The 23,334-nt window shown below is 43.7% G+C and overlaps 1 protein-coding gene across 2 annotated transcripts in view; it reads right to left on the minus strand.

Moving 5' to 3' along the window:
* LOC139413252 (neuron navigator 1-like) overlaps positions 1 to 23,334 on the minus strand; it is a 132,537-nt gene that overhangs the window by 12,358 nt on the left and 96,845 nt on the right. The window contains exons 13-26 of one of the 2 annotated variants that reach the window (XM_071160400.1): positions 22,113 to 22,313; positions 21,359 to 21,411; positions 16,844 to 16,867; positions 16,335 to 16,412; positions 13,221 to 13,304; positions 12,195 to 12,306; positions 11,902 to 12,020; positions 9,613 to 9,824; positions 9,239 to 9,401; positions 8,529 to 8,703; positions 8,055 to 8,152; positions 7,835 to 7,930; positions 7,258 to 7,426; positions 4,388 to 4,623 (exon numbers count right to left, since the gene is read on the minus strand). In XM_071160400.1, the coding sequence (XP_071016501.1) occupies positions 4,388 to 4,623; positions 7,258 to 7,426; positions 7,835 to 7,930; positions 8,055 to 8,152; positions 8,529 to 8,703; positions 9,239 to 9,401; positions 9,613 to 9,824; positions 11,902 to 12,020; positions 12,195 to 12,306; positions 13,221 to 13,304; positions 16,335 to 16,412; positions 16,844 to 16,867; positions 21,359 to 21,411; positions 22,113 to 22,313 (1,820 nt within the window). The remainder of the gene's footprint in view (positions 1 to 4,387; positions 4,624 to 7,257; positions 7,427 to 7,834; positions 7,931 to 8,054; positions 8,153 to 8,528; positions 8,704 to 9,238; positions 9,402 to 9,612; positions 9,825 to 11,901; positions 12,021 to 12,194; positions 12,307 to 13,220; positions 13,305 to 16,334; positions 16,413 to 16,843; positions 16,868 to 21,358; positions 21,412 to 22,112; positions 22,314 to 23,334) is intronic. The other variant, XM_071160401.1, reaches the window with a different exon arrangement.

Genomic DNA, 23,334 nt, shown 5'->3' on the forward strand with positions numbered 1-23,334 from the left:
GGTGTAAAGTACTTCAGTAAAAACACTTTAAACTACTACTACTAAGTATTTTGGGGGGGTTTCTGTACATTACTTTACTATTTTGATTTTTTGGCAACTTTTACTTTACTACATTCCAAAAGAAAATAATGTACTTTTTACTCCATACATTTTCCCTGGCACACAAAAGTACTTCATACATTTTGACAGGAAAATTGTCCAATTCACACACTTACCAAGAGAACGTCACTGGTCATCCCTACTACAACCGATCTGGCAGACTCACTAAACAAATACTTTGTTTGGAGTGTGCCCCTGGCAATCCGTCAATAAAAATAAAATTGTGCCCTCTGGTTTAATATAAGGAATTTAAAATTATTTACACTACCAGTCAAAAGTTTTAGAACACCTATTCATTCAAGGGTTTTTCTTTATTTTTACTATTTTCTACAATGTAGAATAATAGTGAGGACATCAAAACTATGAAATAACACATATGGAATCGTGTAGTAACCAAAAAAGTGTTAAACAAATCAAAAATATATTTAGATTCTTCCAATAGCCACCCTTTGCCTAGATGACAGCTTTGCACACTCTTAGCATTTTCTCAACCACCTTCATGCGGTAGTCACCTGGAATGCATTTAAATTAACAGGTGTGCCTTCTTAAAAGTTAAGGTGTTTTACCCAATCAGTTGTGTTGTGTAAAGGTATGGTTAGTATGCAGAAGATAGCTCTACTTGGTAAAAGACCAAGTCCATATTATGGCAAGAACAGCACAAATAAGCAAAGAGAAATGACAGTCCATCATTACTTTAAAACATGAAGCTCAAGCGCTATGACGAAACTGGCACTGATGTGGACCGCCACAGAAAAGGAAGATTCAGCGTTACCTCTGCTGCAGAGGATAAGTTCATTAGAGTTACCAGCCTCAGAAATTGCAGCCCAAATAAATGCTTCACAGAGTTCAAGTAACAGACGCATCTCAAAATCAACTGGGTAAACAGGTGATCTCCGCATGAGTGGTTCCCACCGTGAAGCATGGAGGAGGTGGTGTGATGGCGTGGGGGGGCTTTGCTGGTGACACTGTCTGTGATTTATTTAGAATTCAAGGCACACTTAACCAGCACACTAAACCAGCTACCACAGCATTCTGCAGAGATATGCCATCTGGTTTGCATTTAGGGAGACTATCATTTGTTTTTCAACAGGACAATGACCCAACACACCTCCAGGATGTGTAAGGGCTATTTGACCAAGAAGGAGAGTGATACAGATGACCTGGCCTCCACAATCCTCCGACCTCAACCAAATTGAGATGGTTTGGGATGAGGGACCACAGAGTGAAGGAAAAGCAGGCAAAAGTGATCAGCATATGTGGGAATTCCTTCAAGACTGTTGGAAAAGCAAGTGAAGCTGGTTGAGAGAATGCCAAGAGTGTGCAAAGCTGTCATCAAGGCAAAGAGTGGCTACTTTGAAGAATCTCAAATATAAAATACATTGTTATTTGTTTAACTTCTCTGGGATAGGTGGCAGTATTTCCACGTCCGGATGAAAATCGTTTCCAAAGTAAACTGCCTGCTACTCAGGCCCAAACCTGAGATATGCATATTATTAATAGATTTTTATATAAAACACTCTGAAGTTTCTAAAACTGTTTGACTCATGTCTGTGAGTATAACAGAACTTATTTGGCAGGCGAAACCCCGAGGACCATTCAGATTCTTTTTTTTTTTTAGGTCACTCTCTTTTCAATGGGTTTTCATTGGGAATCCAGATTTCTAAGAGACCTTGCAGTTCCTATCGCTTCCACTGGATGGCAACAGTCTAGAAATTGGTTGAGGTTTTTCCTTTGAGAAATTAAGAAGTAACACTGTTCAGAATGAGGCTCGAGGGAAGTGTACTCTTTGTTAGAGGCGCGTTACACTTTGTTTTCCACTGGTATTGAACACAGATCATCCTGTCTTCAATTTTATTTACGTTAAAAAATACCTAAAGTTGTATTACAAAAGTAGTTTGAAATGTTTGGACAAAGCTTATAGGTAACTTTTGAGGTATCTTGTAGTCACGTTGCGCAAGTTGGAACCGGTGTTTTTCTGGATCAAACGCGCCAAATAAATGGACATTTTGGATATATATCGACAGAATTAATTGAACAAAAGGACCATTTGTGATGTTTATGGGACATATTGGAGTGCCAACAGAAGAAGCTTGTCAAAGATAAGGCATGAATTATATCTTTATTTCTGTGTTTTGTGTCGCGCCTGAAGGGATGAAATATGATGGTCTGTGTTAGTTTGCTTGGGTGCTATCGTCAGATAATAGCATCGCTTGCTTTTGCCGTAAAGCATTTTTTAAATCTGACATGTTGGCTGGATTCACAACGTGTAGCTTTAATTTGGTATATTGAATTTGTGATTTCATCAAAGTTGAATTTTTATAGTAATTTATTTGAATTTGGCGCTCTGCATTTTCATTGGATGTTGGCCAGCTGGGACGCTAGCGCCCCACATATCCCAGAGGTTAACACTTTTTTGGTTATTACATGATTCCATATGTGTTATTTCATAGTTTTGATGTCTTCACTATTATTCTACAATGTAGAAAATATTAAAAATAAAGAAAAACCCTTGAATGAGAAGTGTCTCCAAACTTCTGACTGGTACTGTAGATATTTCAAGAGCCAATTTTTTTTCCATCTTCGTAACATTGCAAAATCTGAAACTTCTTGTTTAAAAACGATGCAGAAAAGCTAATCCATCCTTTTGTCACTTCTAGATTAGACTACTGCAATATACTACTCTCCAGCTACCCGGATAAAGCACTGAATTAACTTCAGCTAGTGCTAAATACGGCAGCTAGAATCTTGACTAGAATACACAAATGGTATCATATTAGCTCCCCTCTCTCCACTGGGATGATATGCCTCTGGCCCTATTACATGGGCTGAGTCACTGGCTTGCTAGTGCAATCCCATGCTGTCCCTAGGAAGTGTGCATCCGGTCGTGCCAGGCTCTGTTCGCTATACTAGCCTTGAGTGGGGTTATATCCTGTCTGGTTGGAAATGTCCGGGGGTATCACCGGATGCGGCCACAGTGTCCCCCGATCCCCTCCGTCTCAGTATCTATGCTGTAATAGTCTATATGCCAGTCTAATAACTCTCTCTTTCTCTCCCCCTCTCTACTGCCTGGCCTGATGACTCTTGTCTGTCCCCATGCATAGTCTACCTGGCCATGCTGCTGCTCCAGTTTCTGCTATCCGGCCTGTGGCTATGGAACCCTGACCTGTTCACCGGATAAGCTACCTTATCCCGGACCTACTGTTTCGACCCTCTCTATATCGCACTTACTGTCTCGACCTTTGAATGCTCGGCTATGAAAAGTCAACTGACATTTACTACTGAGGTGTTGGCCTGTTGCACCCTCTACAACAACTGTGATTATTATCTGACCCTGCCGGTCATCTATGAACATTTGAACATCTTGAAGAATGATCTGGCCTTAATGGCCCTGTACACTTATAATCTCCACAGGGCACAGCCAGAAGAGGACAAGCCACTCCTCACAGCCTGGTTCCTAGGTTCCTGCCTTTCTAGGGAGTTTTTCCTAGCCACCGAGCTTCTACATCTGCACAGCTCTGACACACACACACACACACACACACACACACACTTACTCCACCAGACGTGCCACCAGAGGTCTTTACACAGTCCACAAATCCAGAACAAATTAAAGAAAGCGTACAGTATTATATAGAGCCATTATTGCATGGAACTCCCTTCCATCTCGTATTGCTCAAATGAACAACAAACCTGGTTTAAAAAAAAAAAAAAGCCACACCTCACGGCACAACGCCTCTCCCCTGTTTGACCTAGATATTGTGTGTATGTATTGATATGTCGGCTATGTGTACCATTTACATTTTGTTTGATGTAGTTCTGTCCTTGAGCTGTTCTTGTCATTCATGTTCTGTATTATGTCATGTTTCATGTTTTGTGTGGACCCCAGGAAGAGTGGCTGCTACCTTCACAAAAGCTAATGGGGATCCTAAGAAAATACCAAATTGCTTGCTCTTTGAGGTTTTAGGCTGGGTTTCTGCATAAGCACTTTGTGTCATCTGCTGATGTATAAAGGGCTTTATGAATACATTTGATTTATTGGTTGGTTGAGAGGTTTATCGGTCTATAAACTTACTTTCAAACAGCTCTTACACTAAAAGGCCAATATCATTTTCACAATTTCACAATATTACTCCAACCTCATAGGGTGGAAATATATTTAAAAACACAGGTAAATCACATTTTTGACTGCACTGGGCCTTCAATAATCAGCTGCTCAGCCCGTAGCTCCTCTCCAGAACTAGGAGTGAGGAACCCCGGTACCGTATGGCACACACTATCCTGTCCCCACCTTGCAAGACTGGCGGTGCATGTTGAAGGTGACCACAATGCCGTCGTTGAGGTCTCGACCGCTGCGGTCCACCAGGTACTCTGCCAGGCGAGACGTGAGGTAGGTCTTGCCAGTGCCGCTGGGCCCAGACATGATGAGGCGGCGGTGCTTCAGCAGCAGGCTGATGTAGTGTTGGGTCATGGGCTTGGGGATGAGGGTCTCAAACACCAGGCTGTCCACACACTTCTCCTTCAGACCTGCAGGACGCAGAGTTCAAACGTTAAGTGTTCGGAAGCTTTATTGTCTGTTCAGGGTAAACACACAGAATTAAATGTAACACTAGAATGGACAAAAAAAAAATTGTCCATCTTGGCACGGAATTATAGGGATTATATGGGTAAACAGCATTTCTTTGACAACACATAGACAGGTCAGGTACAAGGATTGGTAGGGGTGTAGGGTGCTCCAAACAGCCCTCCATTCAGCTGCCCACAGAGACATACTGTACATGAAGTTAAACCAGGGAGTAGTTAAATCAGGGAGTGTGTGTTCTGCTTAACGATTTACCGCATCACATGTCTCCCTTCATAAACAACTTGGAGTGCAGAAAGAATGTTCTGTAAATAACTCCCAGATCAAGAGCAAGGAGTATGTGCTCCTCCTCTTCCCTCTCCATACCTTCTCCCCCCTACCTCCTCCATGCCCTCACCCTACAGTGTGACATATCACCACCCACATTTATAGTGTGTGTGTGTGTGTGTGTGTGTGTGTGTGTGTGTTTTGTGTGTGTGTGTGTGTGTGTGTGTGAGGCCTGGGCCAGTTGGGTCGGACTGCCTGAGCTGTCTGACACACAAGCTGCAGCGGGATCATGTTCCTCTGAACCCTCGATTGCACTCCCCTGCTTCTTTCCCACCCTGGCCTACGGCATTCCTGCTTAGCCAGGTGGAACAGACAGCCTACCCAGCCTGCACCTCTTCATTGATTTAAAAACACAAATGGGGTTCTAACTGATATGGATTACCCTGAAATGGATCTATGTACACTACTGTTCTAAGGAAATGCGCTCTAAAAAAAAAAAAAAAAAACGACATCGAACCAAGAAAGCTAATCTGCTAATGGCCTGTCTGAGTGTGTGTTTTCCTCTGGAACTTAGCAAGTAGAGAGCTGTAGACACCACAAATCAGTCTCAACCTGGCCCTAACCTCTCCGCTACAGGGTGCCAGTAGCAGCAGTCATCAGAATTGTTAAAATGTTTAACAAACTATTCTAATAAATGCAACAGTTGGACAATGGATGAAGATATTCCGAAATGTTTATTTAGGATCCTTCAGATATTGACTGAATTATCTTTTGTTTTCTATGTTCTATGTTTTCCTCTGGATCTCCTAGGGGACGGAGGGAAGCCACACATTCTCTTATATAGCAAGTAGGGAGCGGTATAGTGTCATTCAGAGTTAGAAAGTTGATTGTATTGTAACACGTCTGACAATGTAAATGTACTTCTAATCCGTCTGTCTGCATAAGACATGGCATAATGGGGTGTAGTGAGATACCCAATGGGTTGGACGGGACATTTCTCGTCAATTATCTTGAAACGTATACTTAAAAAACAACAGAAAAATCAACCAATCCTCCATCCGTATCACAATGGGAAGGTCAAATGCTTTAGAGGCTTGCCTCTGAAGCTAAGCAGGGTTGGTCCTGGATGGGAGACCAGATGCTGCTAAAAGTGATGTTGGAGGGTCAGTAGTATGCACTCCTTCCTCTAGTCTAAAACAAATATCCCGATGCCCCAGGACAGTGACTGGGGACATTGCCCTGTGTAGGGGACCTGACTCTCCGTGGTCACTAAAGATCCCATGGAACTTATCGTAAGAGTAGAGGTTTTAACCCCGCTGTCCTGGCTAAATTTCCAATCTGACCACCATTTTTTTCTAATCAATTTTGAATTCAGGCAGTAACACAACAACATGTGAAATAAGTCAAGGGGTATAAATACTTTCTGAAGGCACTGTAGACACCACAAATCTTAGCCCAAAGTCAGCTCTCTGCTACAGGGTGCCAGGGGTCAGAGAGAGGTCAAAGACAGGGGCGCGATGGAGTTGAATCAATAACGAGACAAACAGAAGGACTTATGAGACTTCACAGCAGGGTTGGTGTCAATTCCATTTAAATGCCAGTCAATTCAGAAAGTAAACCATTGAACATCATTTGAATGGTCAGTCTACTTCCTGAATTGAAATGGATTTGAACCCAAGCCTGCTTCACAGCCAATCATCCATCCTACTTAATATTCTACATCATATCTTAGTATGGAACATAACAAGCAGTCCAAATATCTGGTTAACGTCCACAGCATGGGTCATAAATCATGACAACTCTAAATAAAACATTCCTTTCATCATTGTTCAGTGCGGAACGGGAGATCTGAAGAGAGTGGACAGAAATTCCCGGAGCAGACGAATGGAGGCGAATGAGTTAGACCAAACATACACGGTCTCGCGGCCAAAAAACATGTGCTACAATGACCTTTGGGGTGAACATTAACTCCATTGACTGTTGACCCCAAATATATCTAACACGAGCTAGACACGAGCTGTCTTTTACAATCGATGATCAAAGAAATGGAACGGGAAAAAACTAACTTGCTGTGATAATCAGTTAATAGTACATTAACAAATACCCTCTCCCTCAGAGAAATATTTGTCTACATCAGAAATGAAACTGCAGATTGTAGCTAACTTTTATAACAAGTTTTTTGATCGTCACATTAAATAGATACAGTGATAAAGGGCATCCTTGTATTACATACTGGCCCTAAATAATGGTATATTTCCAGAAAATGACCATTGTTCATAATTATACCATTATGATCCTAGTCAGGTACTGACCTTTGAGTGTGACAGTGATGCTGCTGGGCCCCTTGGAGACACAGCGTGAGGGCTGGCTCTCTGGCAGCTCCCCTCCCAGCACCCTCCTGATGTGGTTCATACTGTAGCTGTAGACAGAGTCTGTAGTAAGGCCCAGGCTGGAGGTGGGGTCCACCTTGGCTATGTACACCTGGGGGGGAGGAGAGAAGGGGGAGGCGAGGAGACAGGGGAGAGGAGATGAGTGGGGGCAGGGGAGAGGAAACATGGGAGATGACAGGGGAGAGGAGAAGAGACAGGGGAGAGCAGAGGAGGGGAGGCAGAGGAGGGGAGAGGAGATTAGAGGAGCATTAGTGGTGTTGGGGAAAAGCAGACTGAGAACTTACAGATACAGATTAAACTCTAGCCAAAACCATGTCCTAACTGAGAAGAAAAGTGGCCCTGTATTTATGCGTGTTCTGATTGTAGACATAACCCTACACCCTACCTTGTCATTTAAGTTTAGACAAATAACATTTTTAGGGTACATTTGCATCAACAATATATCCACCTTTGAATGTAAATGTGCTTTCTCACAGTCGAGGTGCCTGTTGAGACTCACCTTAAAAGCCTGGCCAACAGCCGAGTCCAGCATAGGCCAGTCCATTCTGCCGTTAACCCTCACAGTTCCGATGAAGAAGTCCTGCTGTTTCACCTCCTGTTGAACGAGGACAGGAGCAGTGGAGAGGTTAAACGGTTCACCATCATACTTATTGTAGGGGCCAGCTGAACCGAACAAGTCTGGCTCATACATAAATCATGAATCGTATAAATAGACTCACATCTTTGAAGACGCGCAGATTGGCCACGCGAACCACCACTCTCACGCGAGTGTCGTCCCTGGGAGCGGGGAGGCTTACGGTGTCTGTCTGGAACACGTCTGTTTCGACAGAGAGAGAGAGAGAGAGAGAGAGAGAGAGAGAGAGAGAGAGAGAGAGAGAGAGAATGGTATGGGTGGTAGTCAGCCGGAGAGACACTGGGTCAAGGAGTAATCTAATGAGTGTCCTACATGCATGTCATAATTACAACATGTCAAACACATAAACGTGGGTACACAATGTCCTTGTGTTCTGTTAGACAGTTGTATGTTTACTTATCACTGAGTTATGACCCTTTCACCCTGCACGCTAAAGGAGGGTTATTTAGCTGAAATGCTTCATGATAATTATCCCTTGTCTCCTTGAATTCATGAAATTCAGTCTTAAGACTTGTTGAGTGATGACTGCGTTCCTCTAGTTACTGACGCCAGGCCTCACCAGAGGGGCTGCCCTCTCCCAGACTCATGCTGAAGGTCTTGGTCAGAGACATGGCAACAGATTGGCGTGGCGAGGCGGTGCCGAGTGATGCCAGGCCGGAGGACTGGGAGGTGGAGGTGGAGGGACCGCCTGTCTTCAACTGGTCATTCTCTGCCTTCAGGTTCTCCACTGTCATCTGCAGGCAGGAACACACCGTGTAGGATTAGGGTGATACTTACATAGCTACTTAATGAGGGGACTCCTGTAGGGCCGTAATGGGGTCAGGGTCAGAGTTCAAACCGCACAAACCAGTTATAGGTTTGTGCGGTTTGACCTCTGACCCTGACCCCCTCAAGTTACAGTAGACGTTCCATTGGGTAACACAAAGACACGCAGACACATGCAGGCATGCTCACACACCTCGCAAACACACAAGAGTCCAAACACACAAGAGTCCAAACACACAAGTGTCCAAACACACAAGTGTCCAAACACACAAGAGTCCAAACACGCAAGAGTCCAAACACACAAGAGTCCAAACACACAAGAGTCCCGCTCACAGGATGGAATTTGCAACACATTGCAACACAACATTTAAACATCCATTTTTTTTAAATCTCGATTTAAAACGTTTTCGACGCAATATCATTCTGAACCGTGGGTGTCCGACCCGTCGCAGGACCTCTAATACACACACACACACACACACACACACACACACACACACACACCTGCATGTTGTTCATGGCCTCCTGAAGCTGCTCCAGCTGGTGGGCGGAGCTAAGGGCCTCCAAGCGGATGTCTGTCAGCTTCCTCTCCTTCTCCCAGAGGGCCGAGCGCAGCGTGGTCACCACCTTCTCATCCTCCGGGGGCTCCTCGCCTCCTTCGCACAGTCTGGAGAAGAAGAGAAGAACACACCTTGCTTAGACTGAAAAGAGGTGGCAAGTACCACCTCAATTGCACTGAACTCTGTGATAGAGATGAATAAGAGAGATAACGGTACATGACATTCATACACGTGCCATTTGGTGCCCATTTGAAATATGTTTCTTAAGGAAGCAAAACATGATTCAGACTGGAGGGGCACCAGAGGAATTGACCATACCCAGAGGAAGACGCAGAGACAGAGGACCTCATCATGGAAATGTCCCCATTTCCATCTCCCTCCCCATCCCCATCCCTGTCCACGTGGTGGATGGGGATTTTAGGAGAGGAGGGTGCCGAGGAGTCTGGCGTGGCGATTTCCTCGATGTCGGCGTATGACGCCGAGAGCTTGGACCCCTTCTTACTGAACGCCTTGTTAAAGGAACTCCTCAACTACACAGAGAAATACATAGACAGCAGAGGTGAGAATTGAAGACTGGTGGGGCACCCAGAGAGAAGCACAATGAACATGTACAGTGTTGTGACTCCTGTAACCATCCCTGTATTTGTTGATGCATTCGACCTTTGATGTGTCTCAAATGGCACCCTTTCCCCCTGTATAGTGCACTACTATAGGGGGAAAGGGTGTTATTTGACACGCACAGCTATTCTTCATCAAAATCACAGCAGGGGTCTTTTTGTGTTTATTTGGATGTCATTACTCAGCTTTGATTTGGACACTTGAATATATAGCCAGTAGAAAGAAAGAAAAAACAGGCTGTCCTCAAAATCTCCAACTCTCCCGACCCCTATGCTGGTGTCCTCTTTTTTCTTTGGTGAAGCAGGGTAATGTGAGACCGGTGTTGTCCTCTATTCTGTGGTGAAGCGGGGGTAAATGTGAGAACCCAAGGCTAATCGAGGGCGGAGGTAAATTTCATAGAGAATTCCAGTCAACTCAAAAAAGTAAACCAAATTCCAAATTGTCCCAACTGAAAAGCATTGAATAGAATTGGAATTCCAGGTCTACTTCCTGAATTGACTGGAATTGAAATGGTATTTACCCTAACCCTGCAGAACACTAGTCATGGGACGCAGTCCTATGGACGCAGTCCACGCAACATAACCTAGCAGATTAGTCTGTAGGGAACAGAGCACATAGAAATAAGCATCTGGCGATGAGAGAGACGTTCACTAGACTTATGTTCACTAAGTTATGTCCAATGAGGAGGAAGGAAGAGAGAAAAGAACTGCCCCATGGTGGAAAAAGCCGTGAGCATTGTACAGACCGTACAGATTTGAGTTGTTGCAAGAATCATGACCAAATTATTTTTGTGTTTATGTTCACTTTGTTCACAGTAGAACCCTATACGAGGAATTATCCACATTTCTTAAGTGTCTGTACTGTCTGTACAGTTTAAACAAAGGGAGTGCTATGATTCGACAATACATACGCTTAAAAAAAAGTTTGACGTTTTATCATGATATGTCAAATATGAGGACTGCTGTACCACAACAAAACAACAGGAAATGGCTGGGGTGACTATATCACAAAAACATGTTTATTTTGTCCTCTGGCAAAAAAAAATGTCACTGTCATTCACTAACTTTCAGACAAGCTTTGCACGAAATCAAAACTTCTCGGGACACTAAACAAAACAGAATTTGAAAACAACATTTGCCGTCGTCTGATGATCCAATTTGTCATTTCTGAATCATTTATCTGCCTTATATTTACTGTAAATGGTATACATGAAAAATGTATGCTACCGTAAAGTACAGTTAGTGAATGAAGTGGATCTGGCTAGGTTTAATATGGGATGAAAAACCACACAGCTTTTCCAAATACCTAACAAGTATGACTCATCAGTGCAGGGAGGGAGGAGGGGGGGGGGCTTGGGGCTCTTACAATATCCACTACTCACCTCAAAGACCTGAATAAAATACAGTAGCAGGGAAGCATGAGAAAGAGATCAGAGAGGAGTCATACTTCATATCAGATTTGGAGAGAGAGAGAGCGAGAACCCACACATGCAGGAGCACAGACAGAGCGAGTGGCTGGATGGTTTCTCTCCTTTCAATGCAAAACATAAGTTAGGATTCTAAAATGTAGCAATCCTATTCTATGCCAATCTCATAACTTCATGATGTTGCTATTTTATAAGCTCTTTAGAATGTTTATGTTGGTTTATAGCTCGTGTAAAACATGTTATGTGGAGTTTATGAATGCTTGATGAATACATACATTAGCTAGATCACATAAAGTGAAGTAAAGTTACCCACTTTGCTTGTTACTAGCCAGTCCAGTGGTAAACTCTTGGTATAGTGAACTCCAGGAACTCAAATTGTAGGTTTTCGCAACGTTGGACACCAATAGGCCGATCAAATCCCATTGATCCAAAAATCCAGACCGTTTTGACAAGACAGTACCACTGCCCTGACCCTAGTTAAAGGGTTCTCTCATAGAACCAGAAACCCAATTAGAATCCTGACTCTAATTCCTTATTATATTTAGACGGTTCTGTGCCCTCACCCAGCTCTTCTTCTTCTTCTTGGCCTCCTGCTCCTTCAGACTGCCCATGCTGGAGTGGCTGGTGATGCTGTTCAGGCTGGAGATGCTCTCAGAAGAGTTCTGCCTCTTCATCTGCAGCTCTGGAGAGACAAGAGGAGCTAGTGAGGGGGAGTGAAGAGAGAGAAAAACCGTTCTAGAGAAGAGAAGAGGAGCTAGTGAGGGCGGTGAAGAAGAGAAAACCTGGTCTGGAGAAGAGAGGGAATGGTCAAAGGGATTATATTGAAAGAACGTTAGACCCTTGGTTGGCTCCATACCTTTGGGAGGGATGTCAGGGTTGCTGAGGGCCACATGGATTATATCCTGTGCCTCTGTGTTCTTCGTCTTCAGAATCTCTATGGTCTCCTTCAGATCAGTCAGCTCAGAGTCCTACAAGGAAACAGGACCAGTACATTACAACTGTCTGTTGCCTCTAGGGTTGCAGAATTCTGGTAACTTTCCCCAAATTCCCAGGTTTTCCAGAAATCCTGGTTGGAAGATTCCCGGAAGCAGGAAATCGGAGAATCCTCTAACCAAGATTTCTGGGAAAACCTGGGAATTTTGTGGAAGTTACAGGAATTTTGCAATCTTACTCTGATGTTCAGAGAGGACTCCCTACTGTATATCTTCTGGGCTAATGTACCCCGTTGAGCAGCTGACAGCAGTCCTACATGGGGGGACTGACTCTGGTGTGCCTATGGTGTCTCAGACCTGAAGGATTGTGCTGAGTGGCTGGTGAAAACAAGACCTTAGCACCATGTCAACTTTTGACCTAGATTTAATTTCCTGTCCTCCTGACAGTCTTTGTCCTCTGCTCTCCAACAGCATGATACAGTTAGACGATGCCAGGGCTTTGGGGTGGTCATGCGGCTAACGCTCAAGGGCATGTTGTGGTCCAGGATGTTAGCCTTGACTGTCATAACACACTGAGAAGATCAGACTCTGTCTACACTCTACACTCACTTTGCGCTCAGCCTTCTCATATAACAAAAGTCAAATTGGTTCATTTGTTTGAAAAACTATTGGTTAAACATGAATTCTCCAGATGCATTTTTTTGATGAAATTCTCACAACTTGAAGCTCTGTTTGCTAACAACTAATTATGGTGAACTGGAAAGAGCGCTGAATAATAAACATATCTTATGGACATTTATTTGACGTTGATTGGAAATAGCTGGACAGTAAATGAATAGCGCAGAACTCTGTTCCATTGAAGATTTGGAAAATAACCCCCCCCCCCCCCCCCCCCTCATCGTGGAAGGATGTAAGAGAGGGCAGAATAATGCAGCTGCATTTACCGGTACCTTCTGCTCCTGGCTGACCGACAGGCTCTGCAGACGTGACGTCATCAGTTGCAGGCTCTGCTCGAACGCTGCTACCAAATTAGCCTTGAGAGAGAGAGAGAGAGAGAGAGAGAGACAGAGAGACAGAGAGACAGAGAGAGAACACAGAGATGAGTCACTGCCGTTTAGAGGCCACAGGCACCACAGGCTCACTGCACATCAAGCAAATGGCTTTCTCCATCTGCCAGGAGGAGGGAGGGGTGAAGGGATGGACAGCTGTGGAGGATGAAAGGACGGGAGGAGAGGAGGGTGGGGTGTGAGTGAGTGAGTGGTGACTGGAGTATGGCACTGGGGCACAGGCCTCTCCAACCCGATGTAGCATGGGAGACCGTTCTGAACCCTCACAGTAGTGAATGTGACTCTAATGTAATAGAGTAACAATAAACCTCAGGCGTTTTAACTTATATGGTATGTGTATGCATCTTGTAACAAGGCTACCATCTTTACATTCTCTTACATTTCAACATGAGCTACTATTTACATGGCATTTGTAAAGTACAGAGGCTTATTTAAAACTAAAACTACAGATATGCCATCATCCACATGATTCAAGGTAGGTGTCGAGGCCTGGCTGGCGTCGCCACACGGCGCCTAAAACAGGAACCTCAGCACCAGGTCAGCCTGTTAGCCTCCGGAACGGCATGGACGGTCAGAGAGAGAGAGAGAGAGAGTCATGCGACAGCGAAGGACGGAGGAGGGGATCTGGAAGCAACAGACAGTCCAACAAACCTGGCCTAGCTGCTACACCCAGCATCCAGAGGTGTGGGTCAGCGGCCAGCAGGCAGGGGGCAGCAAAGAGTCCAGAACCAGCGGTCAATACAGCCAACAGTGGAGGAGAGAGGGACAGTGGCGTTAGGCCGGGATCACACTCCTCGCATGCATCCACACATACAGTATGTGCACGTGCACACACACATGAACGCACACGTACATCCACACACACACACAGACACGCAACCTAGACACACACACAGACATTGGGCCAGAGAGCTAATTACAGTAATAATAAATTACAGTTAATAGCGACATCGTACAATTTATCACATAATAAAGAGACAATAATCCAGTGCGTAATGGATGAAGCAAAATTATAATTTTTCCTACTGTGTAGGTTTTTATCAATTGTTTTATAAATACTGTTTATGCATGTATTAACACTGAACCAAGGTCTGTGGTCATATCACACTCAATCATGCAGTAGCAGTAACACACTCAGGTTAGAGGGTTAGACCGGGTTAAAGGGTATTGCCAATGGACAGTGTTAGTACTGTAGTGGACTCGACTTTCTTTGCTTAAACAGCGTGCAATATAGTCATCAAGTGCAGTTCCTGAAAAGAGCTTTGGTTTTAGATTGGTCGACACCTCCCAAGATTTCATGTCTCTTTCAGCATGAACACAGAGTACATGGCAGTAAGTCGCTCACTCTCGTAACACATGAAATATATGTAGCATCTAGTTGCCGGATTGTTAGGCTGAGGTGTGAGAAGCAGGGGCAGGAAGGGGTGGGGAGGGTGATGGGGTGAGGGGCGTATGGGGTGGGGAGGTATAGTGCAGAGAGAATAAAAAGGGTTGTGGCAGTACAGGGGAGAGAGAAGAGATTGTTGGGGGTGCAGCGTTGATGGTTTACCCCCTGTGGGCCCAGCCTGGCCTCAGAACTATACGCAACATACTTTACGTATTTCTGAGTACCTCCAAGATGTATGATACCTACTAATGGTCTAGTTACTTTAGACAGAAACGAAAGTAGAGAGGTTGCTCGGGGAGGATAGGCGAGCGTGATCCGTGACCGCCTAGCAATCCAAAGGTTGTGTGTTCCGAGTCGCGTCAGGGACAACGGTAGCATTTTTGCTAAGCCCCTAACCCTTATTCTAAAGTTAAACCAATTCACCTAACATGCTATGTAAATTAACCTAATCTTTGTCGTTTTAGTTCCCCTAACCTTTCACGTAAATTATTCTAACCTTTGTTGTTAGTTCACCTACCCACCAACGTAAATTCTCCCCATAATTCTCCTTTGTTGTTATGACACAACAAGAAGAAAACTTGGTCACAGAGAAAGACCTATCCTACACATCCACCATTACGTGTGATAAATGACATCCTAGAATTCATATGCTATTGCACGACAGGGCAAGACGCATGATACTATACGACCTCTAATTCGTATGATATTGTAAGACGACTATTCCATTCATAATGTTAGCTCAAGTAACATAATATATCATACTAAATAGAGTCTCACATATTTACGTAAAGAATAATACAAATTGCCCTGAGACCATGTTGTGCCTATGGTTCATAAATCTCCACCAGCATCGCTGGCTGTACTGGGTATGGGTATGGAGCGGGAGCCAGAGCAAGCCTCTAGTAGGCTAACCATAGCTGGCAAGGGCCAAAGCCAGCTTTAACCAGCACCACGTACAGCTACGACCAGGCCAAGGTGGGCATTTATCCCATCTAGAACACTATAGGTTTATGTCTGCCTACCATCTAGAACACTATAGATTTATGTCTGCCTACCATCTAGAACACTATAGGTTTATGTCTGCTTACCATCTAGAACAACATAGGTTTATGTCTGCCTACCATCTAGAACACTATAGGTTTATGTCTGCTTAGTAACCACAACAATGGACAGAAGATTTTCCCTGGCGAGTTAGATTGCGTTCTATGCACTGGGCATAAATCTATCAAAGCCAGCACCATATCTGATCTCACCCTCTCCACTATGCATGCGTTCCTATCGTAGCTCAACATCAGCTTAATCAATGCCTAATGATCCAGGCGCTTTAAATATCTTCATAAAAATATCAACATTTGTCTGACATTGTTTTTGTGTTGGTTTGTGCATTAAAGACCTCATCACAATGTCTGGCACCCAGAGACAGGTTCATTCATATTATTAGATGACTCTTAACAGACTTGGATTCAGTCTCATTCAGCTTCCATCCATCATATGTCCCAACACAGACAAAGACATTTGTTGTTTTTTTTATATTGAAAGCAAACAAATGGATCCTGCTACCATGGTGTGTGAGACAGAGGTTGAAAGGGTGAGAAGCCTGTTCTACATACGTTGGCAGACAGCTGGGTGGTCAGGTTGGCCACTTTTTCCTGGGAGTTCTCCAGCTCGCGTCTCAGCTTGCGGATTTGCTGCGAAGAAGACAATAACAACAAGGTCCTTCAGAAAGTCAGAGCAGGCAAAGATCATACCTTGTCATTTACGGACGGATGGCCTAACAATTGGCTTACTTCTCCAAGTCTCAAAGCGCCTTACACTGTATGGTAGTACATGGAATGAGTTATTGGCTGGGTAAGGTGCATGACACTAAGTAAGCTCATGGGAGAACATGAAATTATAAAGTAGTAACAATATAAACAATGGTTGCTGGACAGCATGCCACGTTACTCTGAACATGCTAAATGAATAATAATTCATAATAATGGGGGAAAACAACGCTTCTGATCCCTGAAGCACTGCTGAGCGGGTGGAGGTGAGCGGTACGGATGGACGAGAGCAAACGAGATGATATTTGGAAGATGAAGACAAGGGAGAGTTGAAGAGCAGAACGTGTTAGCCTTACCTCTCCTTGTATCCTCTCCTCGGTCTTAGAGAGCACAGTAGGACAGAAAGAAGGAACGAGAAGAAAGCACATAGAGTGAACTTGGGAGTAGTCGAGGTTACGGTGGTGGTAGTCTAACGGTAGATCTGGCATAAGGTACAATCCTGAGTTTATATATAGAGGGCAGGGGATTCAGACTGCATCTTGTAAGCGTTCAGCAGGGTAAAGGCAGGATTGAATACACCCTAAAATAATGACTGTATATAGGGATATACTTGATGTGTGTATCAGTAGCAGTCAAACCACAACTTGTGAGCCTTGGTAGTTCACGAGAGGTGAGGTTTTATAGAATTTAAACATCATGGTGAAGACCTGGTAACTGCTAAAATAAAGGAAACACCAACATAAAGCGTCTTAATAGGGCGTTGGGCCACTGCGAGCCGCCAGAACAGCTTCAATGCGTAGATTGGCATAGATTCCACAAGTGTCTGGAACTATATGGCTGGTCTTTTGACCAAACAGATCAGCTCTGAAAAAGATGTGTTGCGACAAGTTCTGGGGATCTATTTTCAGCTGGCGGCAAAGAGGTGTAACTTTTAAACGCACGCTAGTTCATAAGGGATGGATCAGAAAGAGGAGGGTTTAGTATTTCGTTAATCTAGTCCAGGGGAGGGTCACGTCATTTGCAATTGACGAAATGTCAATATTTCTCAGTGTTTTAGAATGAGTTGCTTATTGGGATATATATCGATGTGTGCCCGATGCCGCCCATAATCTGATTCTCCGCCGGGCAAGCGATATCAAGTGTGCCTTCAGGCTCTTCAGTGTGGTCTCAATCAAATTATCCATATGGGCTAAAGAAGCACAGAGCAAAGTTGTATTCCTACGATATCTGCTGGGACGGTGTAAATACAAATAGGATACACGACACACTGCAGTGAATATTCCGATGCTGAGCCCCGGCCTGCTCTGCTCCTGCTAATCAAAAGCTTTTTTTGTGTGCTGCCTAACCAATGGCTGTACCTATGACGGCAGTCCAGGAGGAGAGTCAAAGGCTTTTTCCCGAATGTTTTTATTTGGGCCTTGTCCCAAAAATGCAGCATCTTGCGTGTGGGTCTCACCTACAGCTTATGTTTTGTTCCGTTTGGAAAAGGAGAGCGCGAAGAGGAGAAGGAGGACCGAAGGTCAACTTTGATATTCGAGTAACTTACATTGTGTGGCTGAAACTAAAAGCAGCAACCGTGGCACAATCAATTGGAAATGGACAGCTCATGGTGCTGATTTATGTAGACACAATTCATTTCAACCATCTTCATTTTAATGAGACTAACAACAAGAGGGCTATTTCTTTGACAGACGAAATGAGGCTATGGGCTGCTATATCCATAGACTTGTCAGTCAATTCCTCCACCAACCACACACTCTTTAAATAGACTACCTCTGCGTCAGTGAAGGGCTGTTAAGTTAAAACTAAGACTCGAATTGAGGGGGTATGAGAGGGTATGCCATAGGTCTACCATTTATTAAAGAAAATGGCACAAAGCACAGGCCTACCCAATGTTAGCTTAAGATTTTGAAGAACATAAAACGAATCCAATGATATAAAGTGATCTATAATAGTGCTTTATGTTAGAAACAAGCTGTAAAATACCTGGGAAAGACGTGATTCTGATGCATATGGGGATATCATTGTTTAGTTTCTTTGACATAAAGAGGCTGACCTCCACCCTCTATTGCTGAGGAGACCAAAAAAATAGACTTTGCTTGGGAAGTAATCAAATTCGTTCTCTATCAATTTATTAAGCTATTCACTTTCTGTACAATAGATGCTTAAACCCAGACAGCTTGTAGGGAAACACTTGTGACCTTCTCTCGTTGGGTTAAGCCACAGAAGAAGAGTAGCCAGCAGGTAAAGTTTACATTTTCTTTTGCATCGGTAGGCCTACTCTGTCGGGTGGAAAGGCGCTCAGATTGCTAAGGACGTCTCAGATTGAATTATTTGGAAATAAGGACCGTTTCGTTGCAAACAAGACACACTGACTTGGCGTTGGAGAAATATAATAAGATGAACACATAGGCCTATCTCTCTGTCCATTCTTAGCCTGTCATTTTTGGTCATGTGTGTGATATTAAAACAATTCCGCTAACGTACAATTACGCAAAATTGCATTAAATGTTTATAAGAGGCCATTTTTTTCATCGGACCTGCAAATACGATGATAGATTCATGAAATGCTTTTACTCTAAATGAGATTTTTCAACCTCTACTCTTGTCCACGTTGGTGTGCAAACCCACAACCTTCTGGCCCGCAGCCCTGCGCGCTTCCAAAATTCCTGTGTTGCCATGTAATGCTTACAGGACGAAGGACAGTTTCTAAAACTGCATATCTAAGGCTCTGGTCTGTCCAAGAAGTGAGGGTAAACGGTAGACATGTTCTCTGCTATCCACTTTGTTTGAATTATTATTTTGGGTATAGGGTTCACTTTTTTTTCTTCTTCAAGTGTTCATGGAGGGTTTAAGCAAAATATACTTGCGGAATGAAGGGCCATTCGTCTTCATTTCAGAAAGGTACGATCTTCTCCATGTGACCCTTATTATAAATAACATTCACTCACTAAGTTGTATTTACATTGGACATTATTTTTATCCCGCTTCTGTGAAAGGTTTGGACTCAATCTGGCATGGAAGGTGTCAGTGACTGTAGGAAGCCTGTTTAGGAACATCCAGTTATTTAAAAAGACTGTTTATTGTGTTTTATTGATCATTTTGTATTTTACACTTTCCTCTGTTGGACCAAACTTTCAAATCGTGGGAATTCCGATCGCTGTCCGTGGTGCTGAATCCACTTGTAGGCTATATTTGCCTGTTTGCTTGTTTACCTTTCATGTGGCAAAGTCACTACTGGCCATATCAACGAAGACGGTAGGCTACAGCTATATATTTGAGAGCAGTAACGGTAAGTGGACATTCCCCCCTTTCTCTATATATTGGATATTTTTCCAGCTCCTGTGAAAAATGTGGAAGTGCGTAAAACCCTCCATTGTCTATGTTGTCTTAGGCCTAATTAGTATATTCCCATGGGGAGGAATTTTGGTGCCTGTATTTAGACATAGCATATTTGAAACAAGTTGTTGTTTCATTTTATTAGAATTTGATTCTAATTATTCACTGTCATTTTAGGTCTTATCAAAAGTTAACTTAATCGTGCTTATTGACAACGCTTGGCATGTCCATAGCTCAAATATAATGCATTTTACAGTAGGCCTATATCAGTGTGAATGCTATGTTAACAATATATTTCTATATTGTAGCCATTCAATTACTGTTCAAAAACAAATATGGGATAGGACTACATTTTGTTATTTTGTTTCTGTAGGCTATTTAACAAATGTCCTTGCTATAATTGATCCTCGGGATGTCCCTAACCTCATTGAAGTTTACATTTAACATGGTTTGGTAAAGGTTAGGCTATAATGGACAAGGATACCAGGCTATAACAGACTATCATTCGATTTGGAGTTGATGACAACGCAATACATAAAAGATAGATTTGACTATTTACTTATGATTGGCCAGTAAGGGCTCAAGCCTCGACATACTTCAACTTGCTTATTTCTCAAAACCTAGCCCTTTAAAGCCACCGCCAGCTCCTGCGCCTATAATTCTGGTTGAGAAAATAGGAAACACCCCCTAACCTATAGCTCTACCTCCAGCACTTAAGATTTACCATTGCATTAGGTTTGTTAAAATACAGCCCCTGATGTGATTGGTCAAAAGACCGATTAGTGGTACAAAATATTGGCTGCCTGTGTAAACACAGCATATTGGTTGGATGCAACACCATTCTTCCACTTGAAATTCCATCATTTGGTGTTTTGTTGATGATGGTGGAAAACGCCGCCTCAGGCGCCCTCCAGAATCTCTCATAAGTGTTCAATTGGGTTGAGATCTGAAAACTGAGACACACATGCACACACACCCTTTAAAACCTCCTATGATCCTCACCTCTTTCGTGACACCTCTTTCAAAGTCATTGAGATCTCTCCTTCTAGACATGGTAGCCCAAATAATGACCCTACACATGGTGAGATGTTAATTGCTTAATTAACTCAGAAACCACAGCCATGTGGAAGCACCTGCTTTCAATATACTTTGTATTCCTCATTTACTGAAGTGTTCCCTTGATTTTGGCAGTTATCTGAACGTAAACAATGGCCAAATTTGGAAACGGAGAGAAAACCCAATGTTCTGAGGTAAAATTTGAACAAGGTTTCAGCTCTGGAATGCCTCAGTGGCAGTTGGCACAACATCTCACCTCACTTCAGGCATGTTCTCAATCAAAGACAGAAAAACTACACGGCTGTATTTGTACAGTTGGCTAGCCAGGCCTGGCACTGTTCCGGTTGCATCGCACACATTCATGTCATTGTGAAGAGTCCAACAGTTATATCATGAAAGTATGTCCTGTGGGCACACAACAGCTGGGCACAATAACTATTTCTATTTCTGGATTACTCAATAATTCTATTACTCACAGAGGAATAGTTGGATGAAGCGTTGGATGCCAAGGACAGGACAGAGCCATGGACTAAAAGAGGTAGAAAAAGAGAGAACAAACACATAACATGGTTTAGTACTGAAATATGCCATATCCATACTTTACAGAATATGCTAACAATATGACTAATCTATCGTTGTTCAGATTTTTAAACACAACGTTATATCCAGTAAACCTGCTACTGTGTGTGTGTGTGTGTGTGTGTGTGTGTGTGTGTGTGTGTGTGTGTGTGTGTGTGTGTGTGTGTGTGTGTGTGTGTGTGTGTGTGTGTGTGTGTGTGTGTAGATTTACAACAAGGTATAAACGACAGTTCACTTGTGATAAGTGAAACTTATCACAAGTGAAACTTACCCAAACTGGGTCACCTCATTATACCTTTACATAACTCTAACATGGAGGTACTCAATCTCTCTCGCTCTCTGCCTCACCCTCTGCCCCCCTCTCTCTGTACTGAGAACACAGCCTCAAGGACACTACTAGACTCGAGGGTTGTCTAGGCCGGGGCCTGAAACATCAGGGGAATGTTCAGGTTCCCTAAAATATACTCAGGGAGTAAAAAAACTTAACACATTCAAATGGCAATTGGAATTTCAATTCATTTCCTGAGTTTAACTTTAACAACTGAGGGCCCCAGTGGTAGACTGACAACCCAAAAGGAACTTGCGTTAGAAATAGAGCCATAGTGGCTAGCCATAAAAAAGGAATGATATATCTGTATACAGGTATCTTACATGTGCTAGCTGTCTCACAGTCATCCACGGGCTCGCGGTCACGGAACGATCCAGAGCGCATCATGCTCTTGGGCCGGTCGGCCAGCGACATGCTGCTGCCCAGTGGAGAGGAGCCGTACAGGTCGAAGGCCGCGTCATTGGTGGGGATACTGTTGGAGCGGGTTATCCTGGGGACACAGGCACCGCTCGGGATGGGGGAAACTGGGAAGACAGGAAGGTTGGCATGGGTAAGAGGCAGACTGACACAGTACAATGAGGCAAGTAAGTACACCCACATACTCACGCACTTACACATACCTGCATGCATACGCACGCACGCACGCACACACACACGCACACCCCTGATGAGTCAGTGTAAAGAGACACTCAGGGTCCACAACAGTCAACATGATATATACAATTGATGACAGATGTATAAAATCGAATGGATGCAATCTCCATAGACAAACATTGGTAGTAGAATAGCCTCAATGAAGAGCTCAATGACTTTCAACGTAGCACCGTCATTAGATGCCACCTTTCCAATAAGTCAGTTTGCCCTGCTAGAGCTGCCAATGTCAACTGTAAGGGCTTTTATTGTGAAGTGGAAACATCTAGGAGCAACAACGGTTCAGGCGCAAAGTGGTAGGTCACACAAGCTCACAGAACGGAACCGCTGAGTGCTGAAGCGCATAAAATCATTTGTCCTCGGTTGCAACACTCACTACCGAGTTCCAAACTGCATCTGCAAGCAACGTCAGCACAAGAACTGTTCGTCAGCTGCACACAAGCCTATGATTACCATGCGCAATGCCAAGCTTTGGCTGGAATGGTGTAAAGCTCAACGCCATTGGACTCTGGAGCAGCGGAAATGCGTTCTCTGTCCGATGGGATGAATCTGGTTTTGGCGGATGCCAGGAGAACGCTACCTGCCCCAATGCACAGTGACAACCTTAAAGATTGGTGGAGGAGGAATAATTGGTCTGGGGCTGTTTTTCATGGATCTGGCTAGGCCCTTCAGTTCCAGTGAAGTGAAATCTTAATGCTACAGCATACAATGACATTCTAGATGATCCTGTGCTTCCAACTTTGTGGCAACAGTTTGGGGAAAAGCCCTTTCCCTTTTCAGGTTGACAAAACCCTTGTGCACAAAGTGAGGTCCATACAGAAATGGTTTGTCGAGATCGGTGTGGAAAAACTTGACTGGACTGCACAGAGCCCTGATCTCAACCCCATCGAACAC

This window comes from Oncorhynchus clarkii, chromosome 7 (assembly GCF_045791955.1).
Source record: "Oncorhynchus clarkii lewisi isolate Uvic-CL-2024 chromosome 7, UVic_Ocla_1.0, whole genome shotgun sequence".
NCBI classification, from domain to species: domain Eukaryota; kingdom Metazoa; phylum Chordata; class Actinopteri; order Salmoniformes; family Salmonidae; genus Oncorhynchus; species Oncorhynchus clarkii.